This window comes from Pelophylax lessonae (genome assembly GCF_965119305.1).
Source record: "Pelophylax lessonae genome assembly, chromosome: 8".
In the NCBI taxonomy this organism is placed as follows: Eukaryota; Metazoa; Chordata; class Amphibia; order Anura; family Ranidae; genus Pelophylax; species Pelophylax lessonae.
Window position 1 is genome coordinate 252458954 of NC_138775.1, and position 11016 is coordinate 252469969.

The window sequence follows — 11016 nt, forward strand, 5'->3', positions numbered from 1 at the left end:
TCCCACCCCTCATGCTTAACACTGCTTTGGGACGTCCTGATGGTTAAGAAGACCAGGAGGTGTGTCCGTCAATGAACGAAAGAGAAAATGGGATTTTTGACTTACCGTAAAATCCATTTCTCTGATGTTCATTGACGGACACAGCACCCACTCCTCCTGTGGAGTTGTAATTCTTCTGACATTGCTTGTAAAAAACCTTTTAACAGAGAGTACCTATAGCAGAGAGAGGGAGTATACCCCCTGGGACTGCCCATAGGCATCGCCAGACCTTTTTCTGCCTAGTGTCCTACTCCTGTAGGGGGCACTATAACCCAATTAAGAAGATCAGGAGCTGTGTCTTTCAATAAAAATCAGAGAAATTGGTTTTTATGGTAAGTCAAAAATCTAATTTTTCGTTTGCACAGTTAAATCACATGCTAGCTTATTTTGCATCTAAAACCCTGTAGGGTATCAACACTGGAATTCCCAGTTGGAAGTAGTAGTGTAGAATGCAGATATTGTTATTTCTCAGCAAGAGAGTGATAACAATATTGTAGCCTTGTAGGAGGAGGCGAGACACAAATTACTGCAAGATAAGTTTAATACTGGAATCTTTAAGAGAGATATAGGATTCTGGGTAAGTCAAGCTACCAGTGCCCACTCAAAACTAAACTATCAGTTTGGGTTGGAGTGAGTTTTGCTCTACCTAGTATTAGAAGCGATATTCTATCCTATCTTTCCGCCTTGGGTAAACTTTTGGGTTTGTTGATTCCTCTGTCCGAACTAGCAGACTGTTATAGTGAAATACTGCCTTACAGCAGACTGTAATTTTGGCTTGCAGGATTTGTACTTTGAACGGCCTGACATGACCTCAACCAGAGCCTGTCTAATTTACTGAGTGGATAATGATGTCTTACAAGGGAAATTGTTTATTTTTTTGGCTCTTTTGAGCCTCAGATTCTCTTAAACACAGCTCAGGTTTATGTGGTATAAATGCTGGTAAGTGAATCTGCCACTGGCATTTTACCAGGTTATCCATTTTTAATGGAGTTTAAGAATTTACCGTCTGTTGTACTGTGTACATCTATGGTATTCTATAGTAAATCTATGCACCAAGTTACTCTTTTATAAATATTCATGAGTTTCTGCCTCTTATTTTGTAGGTGTTTTAAAGGACTACCTGAGAGAGCTTCCTTCTCCACTGATTACCAAGCAGCTATATGAAGCCGTTCTACATGCCATGGCAGAGAAACCGCTAAAGATGTCTGGGAATGGCTGTGAAAACGACCTGCGGGACTCCGAGCACACAGTGGAGCTCCTGAACTGGCTGCCTGATGTGGAGAGAGTGAGTACTGCTATTACTAGAATGTGCACTACTGAATGGTATACAAATATTCCCCAACACTAAATCCAGCACAGATCATAAAATGATTCTAACATCATGATTAAAGAGGAACTGAACTCTGGAAGTTGTGCCCAAAACAAATGCAGTCAGATGGAAAAGGACTAGTCGCCAGTATTTCCTGTGGGGTCTCTCTGCAGCCGATATTTGTTCCATGACTGACTTACCATGCCTTGTTTTGCACTGTCACTGTGTGGAAGCAGTCATCTTGGCAGAGGTACAGGGCTTTGCTTTCCCATGTCAGCCTCCAGCAAGGAGACCAGTGGCACCATACTATATCTCTTCTGTAATAAGGGATTCTTACCAGCCTGTTTTCAATCCTCAAATATGTACACTGAACTTTGCATTCACACTTCAGTGTACAATTTCAGAATCTACACACATGCACGGTAGTTACTTCATCATTGCCTGGCCAATCAAGAAGGCCATAGATCCAGAACCAAGAAGAGGACGAGGTGAAGATGCCATCAGGAGAGCATGTGGAGGTCACATTGCTGGAGGGGAGTACAATTACGAGTTAAAGTGTTATATTCCCCTGCACCTCTAAATCCAAGTGTGCTCTATTATGCAAATATTCACCAGCTTTCAGGTGGCTTGTTCAGTTTTCTCCCATTCCAAAAATAGTACTATTTTTCTGTTTTTTGATAAGTGGCCTGAATAATGAAGCAAACAGGGCAATGTCAGTTCTAGAACCAGGAGGCTGATCGGTACTTGGATTGCAGAGCACTTCTGATCTTTGCTATTAATGAAAATGAAAGCTTTAACGTGGAACTGTAATGCCTCCCGAGTTCCCTTATCCTCTGCAGAAATCTTCAGCCAACCTTCCGGTTTCAGATCTTTGGTAGTTTTTATTGGACAGGCTAAGTGTAACCAGTGCCAATGCATGGGAGTTCATTCAACTCCCACTAATGGGCCATACACACTATATAATTGTCTTTAGACTTTTTCCTTTAGGTTTACCAAAACCATATAATACAAGGTCAAATCTAAACACTTTTTTAATTTGTATGCAATCTGCCAGGCCCTTGCACTACATAGTTGAAGGTAAATCTAAAGGAAATCTAACAACAAAAGTTGTATAGTGTGTATCCAGCTTAAAGCGGAGTTACGGGCACAAAATCAATCTTTTTTTTTTGTGCCCTTCCGCTTGTTCTCCTTCACCTGAAACAGGATTGGATAGTTAGGTTTTTTTTTTTTTTTGTACTCACCTTGTAATTGTAGATCAAATATACTCACCTATTCTTCACTTCCTCCCTCTGCGCCGCGGCTCCGCCGTCACTTCCTGGCTTGCAATGATTCCTGGGAGCTGAACGTCATCGCTCCCAGGAATCAATGCGACGGCACCGGCCCCGCTCGTCACTTCCGGGGCGACGCCGCATTCCCTGCTAAACAGCTTCTGGGCATGCCCAGAAGCTGTGGAGGAATGCGGCGCCGCACCGGAAGTGACGAGAGGGGCCGGTGCAGGCGCATTCTGGGAGAAGAGGGCGCGGATAAGACGCGGAAGAGGATCGCGCCGGCTTCAGCTGCCCACAAGAGAGATGGCAACGCTGTGGAAGAAATTTTATAAGTGAGTATTTCTTCTTGCAGGTAAGTGCGAACCGGGACAGATCAGAGGCTAGCCATTGTGGAATGTACTAGCCCTGACTGTCCCGGGGGTATGTTTGTTGAAAAATGGTTTCTGTGCCCGGAACTCCGCTTTAAGGAACTTTAATTTTAGAAGAGACATTGCGGTGTTGATTTACTAAAATTGGAGAGTGCAATTAGTCTTGCAATTAGTTTTGCATGGTTGCCAATCAACTTCTAACTTCAGCTTGTTCAATTAGGCTTTGACAAAAAAGACCTAGGAGGTTGACTGGTTTCGATGCAGAGCTGCAACAGATTTTGCACGGTCCAGTTTTAGTAAATCAGCCCCAGCGTCTGTACTGCATTATAAAAAAAAATGTCCGTTCTCATTTTGCTTCAATTAAAGTTCCACTTTAAGTGCCGGTTCACACTAGCGCGGCACGACTTCGGGGGCGACCTGTGAAGCCGCGTGCACCGCGACTTCGGCGCTACTTGCACGGACTTCATATGATGAATGTCAATGCAAGTCGCTCCGATGTCACCCCAAATTAGTACAGGAACTACTTTCTAAGTCGGAGCGACCTGAGTCGCTCCCATTAGAACGGTTCCCGTAGCACTGCATGGACCACGACTTGTCAGGCTGACCAGTCGCCTGACAAGTCGCGGTAGTGTGAATGGGCACTAAAACGTTTAGCAGTCTTGCCTTTCTGTTGACATTTAAGTAACTTTCAGTATCCTCTGGTACATCTGTAAACATTGTATTTCTTTTTTCAGTTGTGTGCATTTTATATCCTGAAGAGTACACGGGACTGCTCTTATTGTTTTATGTTTGTCTTTCAGGCAACCTTAAAAATGCTCCTGGATCACTTGAAGCTGGTTGCCTCCTATCACGAAGTGAACAAGATGACCTGCCAGAACCTGGCTGTCTGCTTTGGACCGGTCCTCCTGAGTCAGAGACAAGAAACGTCCAATCACAATAATCGGGTGTTCATTGACTCAGAAGAGCTTGCCAGTGCTTTGGATTTCAAAAAACACATTGAAGTCCTTCATTACTTACTGCAATTATGGCCAGGTATGCTGTTTGGCCTCACCACGAACACAGTTTTTTTGTGTTTTTGCCTTTGGCTAATATAATTACTCTGAGATTTTTTGGAAGCTATCTAGGTTCTTTATCAAACTTGCTAGTCGCCAGATCCTTGTTTAAAGCCATCAGATCTAAATACCGTCCCTAAAACTAAGTAATGCTGCCTTTAGTGGGGTTCCCTATGAACCACAGATATGTTGTTCTAGCCTTGTGCGTGATTCACAGAAAATTACAAGCGCCTTTACATACATATACTAAGTATAGAGATGTCTTTTTTAAAATATAATCACAAAGGTGTAAGGGGATAAAGCACTGTGTACTGTTTGCCATAGGCAGATGACACAACGGAGGTGTTTTGCAGCCGTGACACAGGTAATTGGTCTGTAATGTGAGTGAAGTGGCGTATCCGTGTGCAGTGAGCATGGCGTTACAGGCGGAGCATGTCTTATTTACATATTTGGCTCTGCTCTGCGCAGTGTCTACCTAACTGTAGCGGATGCTTCTCTAAATGAGGATGTGAAATGGCATTGACAATATGTCTCACCAGGGACTCAGTTGAGAAGTTACCTTGCTGCCTGGAACAATAGGTTCAATTTATTTTTCTGTTTGTTTTCTAACCTTCTAATGCTTTGTTCCAGAAGAAGGCCTAGCGCTGTTCATACAGCACATAATTCTTGGATAGTGTAGTTGGTTGCAAGCTCAAGGTACAGTGGATATAAAAAGTCTACACACCCCTGTTTAAATGTCTGTGATGTAAAAAAATGAGACAAAGATAAATTATTTCAGAACTGTTTCCACCTTTAATGTGAGCTATAAACTGTACAACTTAGTTGAATAGCAAACTGAAATCTTTTAGGTGGGGGGAAGTAAAAATAAAAAACTAAAACAATATGGTTGCATAAGTGTGCACACCCTTAAACTAATATTTTTTGAAGCACCTTTTGATTTTATAACAGCACTCCGTCTTTTTGGGTATGAGTCTTTCAGCATGGCACATCTTGACTTGGCAATATTTGCCCACTCTTCTTTGCAAAAACACTCCAAATCTGTCAGATTTTGAGGGCATCTCCTGTGCACAGCCCTCTTCAGATCACCCCACAGATTTTCAATGGGATTCAGGTCTGGGCTCTGGCTGGGCCATTCCAAAACTTTAATCTTCTTCTGGTGAAGCCATTCCTTTGTTGATTTGGATGTATGATTTGGGTCGTAGTCAGGCTGAAAGATGAAGTTCGTCTTCATGTTCAGCTTTTTAGCAGAAGCCTGAAGGTTTTGTGCCAATATTGGCTGATATTTGGAACTGTTCATAATTCCCTCTACCTTGACTAAGGCCCCTGTTCCAGCTGAAGAAATACAGCCTCAAAGCATGATGCTGCCACCACCATGCTTCACTGTGGGTTTGGTGTTCTTTTGGTGATGTGCAGTGTTGTTTTTGCGCCAAACATATCTTTTGGAATTTTGGCCGAAAAGTTCAACCTTGGTTTCATCAGACCATAACACATTTTCCCACATGCTTTTAGGAGACTTTAGTTGTGTTTTTGCAAAATTTAGCCAGGTTGGATGTTTTTCTTGGTAAGAAAAGGCTTTCGTCTTGCCACTCTACTCCATAGCCCAGACATACGAAGAATACGGGAGATTGTTGTCACATGTACCACACAGCCAGTACTTGCCAGATGTTTCTGCAGCTCCTTTAATGTGGCAGTAGGCCTCTTGGCAGCCTCCCTGACCAGTTTTCTTTCCGGTCTTTTCATCAATTTTGGAGGGACGTCCAGTTCTTAATGTCACTGTTGTAAAATATTTTCTGCACTTGATGAGGACTGTCTTCACTGTGTTCCATGATATATCTAATGCCTTGAAAATTCTTTTGTACCCTTCTCCTGACTGATACCTTTTAACAATGAGATCCCTCTGATGCTTTGGAAGCTCTCTGCAGACCATGACTTTTGCTGTAGGATGAGACTAAGAAAATGTCAGGAAGATCTACTAGAACAGCTGAACTTTATTTGGGGTTAATCAGAGGCACTTTAAATGACAGGTGTGTACTGACTCCTATTTAGCCCAGATTCACCACACTGAGGCCGGTTTAAAATCATGCGAGTTAAGCTGAACGATTTCAAGCCGGCATTTTAGTCCAACTTCTGGGGCGATTTCACAGACATCTGTGCGGGTTCTTGCACAGATGTCTATGGAAATCTCCCTCCGAAGTTGCCAAAAGTAGTACATTAACAACTAATTTTATAAAATCGGGGCCGTTCCGCAAAGTCGGCGTTGCACTGATACGGACTGTGCAATTGCTGACAATTGGCTCTGATTTGACATGTCAAATCAGACCAATGGGAACGTGGGTAAACATGAGTTTAAATGTGATTGCTTGATTCTGAACACAGCTACATCCCCAGTTATAAGAGGGTGTGCACACTTATGTAACCACATTGTTTTATTTATTTTTTATTTTTACTTCCCTCCACCTAAAAGATTTCAGTTTGTTGTTCAACTGAGTTGTACAGTTTATAGGTCACAGTAAAGGTGGAAAAAGTTATGAAATGATTTATCTGCGTCTCATTTTTTTACATCACAGAAACCTGACATTTTAACAGGGGTGTGTAGACTTTTTTTTTTTATCCATTGTGTCTGTAGACATGTTAGCAGGCAGAGGGCAAAGTACTAGTCCCCACTAATGCCTATGGTTTCCTTGAAGGGATATTTCCTTATTACTGACTTACCCTGACTTGTTTTGCATGATGTCTCTGTGTGGAGGCAGGGCTTTGCTTTTTCTTGTCAGGACCTCCAACAGTGATCAGCACGATTTTGACATCACCAAATTTAACTCCAAATCTTCAGAGACTAGCAGTCAGAGATAGCGGTGCCTTAGATCTCATGCTGAAGATATACAGCTATGAGGCTGTAAGCACAGGAGTGCTTCCACACTGCATATACCAGTAAATGCTTTTTTTCTAGAGGAATTCCAGACAATGGACACATTTTCAGGGTGATGCTTAGTAAAAAAAAAATTACCCCTTTCAAATGTTCTCTCTTTGTGAGCTTCAAGTTCACCGATCCTCCTCTTCTCCGGTCCCCAACCCGTGCTCTGGGGTCCTCCCCTCTGCCAAGTGCCTCCATAGCAAGCCGCTCATGTGGGCTCAATCAAAAGGTGCGCTCTGTGTGTCCCGTGGAGCACAGCTCAGCCCTGCTCTCTGCTCACTGGCTGAGATGGACAGGAGCAGGAGCCAATGGTTCCCATTGCTGCCTCTGTCCAGTGTGGAGAGAGAGCCAAGAGCAGCTGCTATGGAGTACAGCGTTGAATCAAAATCGGGCTCAGGTAAGTATAAGGGGGGGGAGGGGGGGGGGGGCTGGGGAGTTGTTGCATATAGGAGTTTTTTTTTACCTTAATGCAGAGAATTCATTAGAGTAAAAAAACCTTCTTCCTTTAGAACAACTTTAAGGCCAGCTGGTATCCTTTGGATTTCTAATCATTGTGATAATCCATTAAAACCCACTACAGTTCTACGTCACTTCTCCACTCTAAATGGAGCGGAGATGGAACATCCCATGACATTTGACTGATGTGCCCTGCCCCATCCCTTCCTACTTAGCCCCACCCCTTCCTACTTAGCCCCACCTTTTTTATACTATTTTGCAAATGGTGAAACATTTTTACTGCCAGTACACACACATGAAGCGTCATGTGATCAGGTGAGAAGGGTCCCACCTATGCCAGGACGTGTTTGAGCTTTTTTAGTTAATGTGTCTTTGCTCTTAACATGTAAAGCTTTAATCTGTATACACTTGTTTCCAATAACATATTTCACCTGGGTGGTGTAATAATTATTAGTAATATGTCAATAGTTAAATAACACTTTAAAAGTTAACACTCTAAATGTTAATACTAATAATTTGAACTAAACAAACAAAAATATAAAGTGCACCTGTAGCTTTGGCAAAAATGATATGTTGTTAAAGGAAAAAAAAAATTGTGTCCTCTTTTAATGATGAAGCTTTTATGTATATTAGATGATAATCGCAGTTAGCGTAATCCTGTGCTGCATAAAAAAAAAACACTACAGTTGCTGCAAAAATCATACAAAAGTTACTGTGTTAATATTCGTTTTAGAACGGTTGGGTTTTTGTGCATCTCGGTGCTGGAGGTCACTTCTGTCTGCATGCACTCACTTCCGTCTATCTGCTGATCATTGCCCTGGACCAGCCTCCTAACAGTGACAGTGGTGGACTGCGCCTGTGCAATATTTGTTGGCATGGCAACTTGTAGTTTCTACCAGTAAGTGTATGTGACAGGGTGACAACGTAGGAGTAGAATTGGAGGATGGGGAAAGGGCATTGTCACCCCATAACAGGAAGTGCCTGAACAAGGGCCTATATGGTGAGATCACCAGATTTTATTTTAAACAATTGAAAACTGCTTTCTAAAGCACATTACTATGTTAAAGCTTATACTAAATTTTAGTTACTGGGTGTACATATTCTTTATGCCTCACTTCCTTTTATACAGAGGCTCACCTGACTAGAGATGTCTCATACATGACAGTTTTAAAGGGTTAATCCACCTTTATCAAAGTAACTGTGCAGCTTTAACCAAAGTTAAATAATGCCCTTGCTATGAGTATAGGCCATTTACGTACCTCCGCAAGCCTGCGGGAAAAACTCCCAGATATGGCATCATCCTGTTCTGCCTCGTGTTTGGATGTTGCTAAGACTCTCAGCTGATTCAAAGCCCCTTGCATACACTCTCTGCCCCCTGTGGCAGTAGCTCTGAGCTCAGAGATGCTGGGAGGTAATAGTGGACCACACGTGTGGAGGTTTGAAGGCTCGCTCCTGTTATGATGTGGATAAGCAGTAAAGGCTGGGCGTGGGCCAGCGCTATCTTGGAAACCCGGGTCCGGCGCCGCTCCGTCGTTCTAGTCATCAATCAGGTGACCAGACCGAGCTGAAGGGTAATCCCCAGAAGTGAGTGGCAAGCGGGAGTGTCTTAGTAACGTTCTAGCAACAACGCAGGACTGAATGATGCAATATCTGAAAGCTTTTCCATCAGGCTTATGGGGGTACGGTAAAGGCCTACACCTATAGCAAGGGCATTATCCAGTTTTAGTCAGAGCTGCACAGTTTGTTTTTATCTACAAGATTGCCCTACCCCTACATAGGCAGTTTTTTGGTAAAGGTTTACTAACCCTATTGGGTTTACTAAAATGACCTCATTATGAAAGTAAAGTACAGCATCCTTCTTTCTTTTACCAGCATTGTAGTTATCGAAACAGAACAGGTGCACTTTGATTGTCACAAAGTAATACCCATTCAAAAAGATTGCATTCAAGCAAACAAAACGTGCTTTCTACATATAGGAAAAAAAACCCTAATTCTTTAAGCATGGTTGTGCTTTTGCTTGAAAAGATTGACCTGGTATTTCAGTTATGGGTGGACAGTGGTGGGCTGAATCATGGCCTTTTATATCCCTTTTGCAATCCAGCACTGACTTGTCTCTCCTGTTGTTCTTGGCTTTTCAACTGCAACCCTCCACCCCACACAACTCACAATGGAGCCTTCCAGATGGGTAATTTAAGTGATCTATGAAGCTGGAGGGGAATTCAGTCCATCAGACTCTACCCAGAACTGAAAAATCAGTTTTGGGAAGACTTGCCCTGTAAGCTGCTCAGTTATCATGTATGGTGAAATATAGTTTTTAATTTGTTTTAAATAATGTAAATTATATTCTTTTACAGTAAAGAGCGAATCTCCCAAACACCCCACACCAAACCGCATGCAAGCAGAGTCCCAGCCGTGCTTGCGAAGGAAGAAGTCACGGCCACAGATGCTTAATTTAAACAGCTCGGACGGTTGCAGAGTCCTGAGGCCAAGGGCAGCCCGCCTGGACAGCCCCTCCAGCAATCGATATGCAGGAGATTGGAGCAGCTGCCAAGGAAGCTACTTATTGGCCCCCAGAGAGGAAGCTGATTATGCAGACGTTCCATCGGAAACCCCGCAACTCCCGGACACCTGCGTCCGGACACAAGACTCAAGTGAGCAAATCACAGCCAAAGAAGCATCGGTGAACTCTGTGGTAGGAGTCAGTGCAGGAGGTGTGTTTGAGGAGCAGGACGTTAACCTCCAGGATCTGCAGGAGAGCATAGACACCCTGATAGGAAACCTGGAGAGAGAGCTGAGCAAGAATCGGCTGAACGTCACCTTCTAATCCTCTCTGCTCACTGTTCTGCTATTATCTCTTCTCATTAGAAGAATGGTCCTCCTTTAACCCTATGAGGGTCTATGCCTGTACAGCATTCTGCTGCGATGGCATTTAAGAAATTAGTCTGTCTCCATGCTTCCTGTCATGTGCATGGCAGGATTTCCAGGAAATAAACAATTCTATGGTACGTATCCTCTTAGAGGAAAATATTGGCTGCCGGCTCAGTGATGGCCGCATCGCGGTTTGTTGGGTTTTTTAAATATCCCTCCGCTGTTAGGTCTGAAGCATGCTGCCGCAGCTGCTGGTCTGTCAGTGGAATGGAAAATACGGACTTCTCTCTCATAATAAACCTTTCCTAACACTAAGTGCAAATCTAATGGGACCTGTTTGCGGCAGTACTAGTATCACTGTTTATTTTCTGCCGTGTCGATAAACTTTTATAATGCTTCCATAATGGATGAAAAAAAAAAACAGAAGAAAAGTTCAAGTGCCTGTTATTTATACCCAAAATTAGGAAATCATTGTATTACTGTATAAAATGTACTTTAGGGGACATAAAAAAGAACCGAAGATATAAATTTAAAATTAGCTATTTAAAAAAAAAAAGTCACTGAATACAGCCAATCGCTGAATACAGTCAGATTTCCGCTTTCTGTTCCATGTTTTGTCAGCAGCTTGTAGTCTTGTCTTGTATTAGCAGCATTATCTAGTCCAAGAACTGACAGCCAGCAGTGTCTATTCCCCTCCATTAGATCATGCTGACTGATACCATAGAGGAGGTACTTCAGAGCGGTG

At 42.9% G+C, this 11016-nt stretch overlaps 1 protein-coding gene across 1 annotated transcript in view; it reads left to right on the plus strand.

Moving 5' to 3' along the window:
- SYDE2 (synapse defective Rho GTPase homolog 2) overlaps positions 1 to 10781 on the plus strand; it is a 102158-nt gene extending 91377 nt beyond the window's left edge. The window contains exons 6-8 of the mRNA XM_082265816.1: positions 1143 to 1324; positions 3785 to 4016; positions 9758 to 10781. Of these exons, the coding sequence (XP_082121942.1) occupies positions 1143 to 1324; positions 3785 to 4016; positions 9758 to 10227 (884 nt within the window). The 3' untranslated portion in view covers positions 10228 to 10781. The remainder of the gene's footprint in view (positions 1 to 1142; positions 1325 to 3784; positions 4017 to 9757) is intronic.
- The last annotated feature ends 235 nt before the right edge of the window (positions 10782 to 11016 follow it).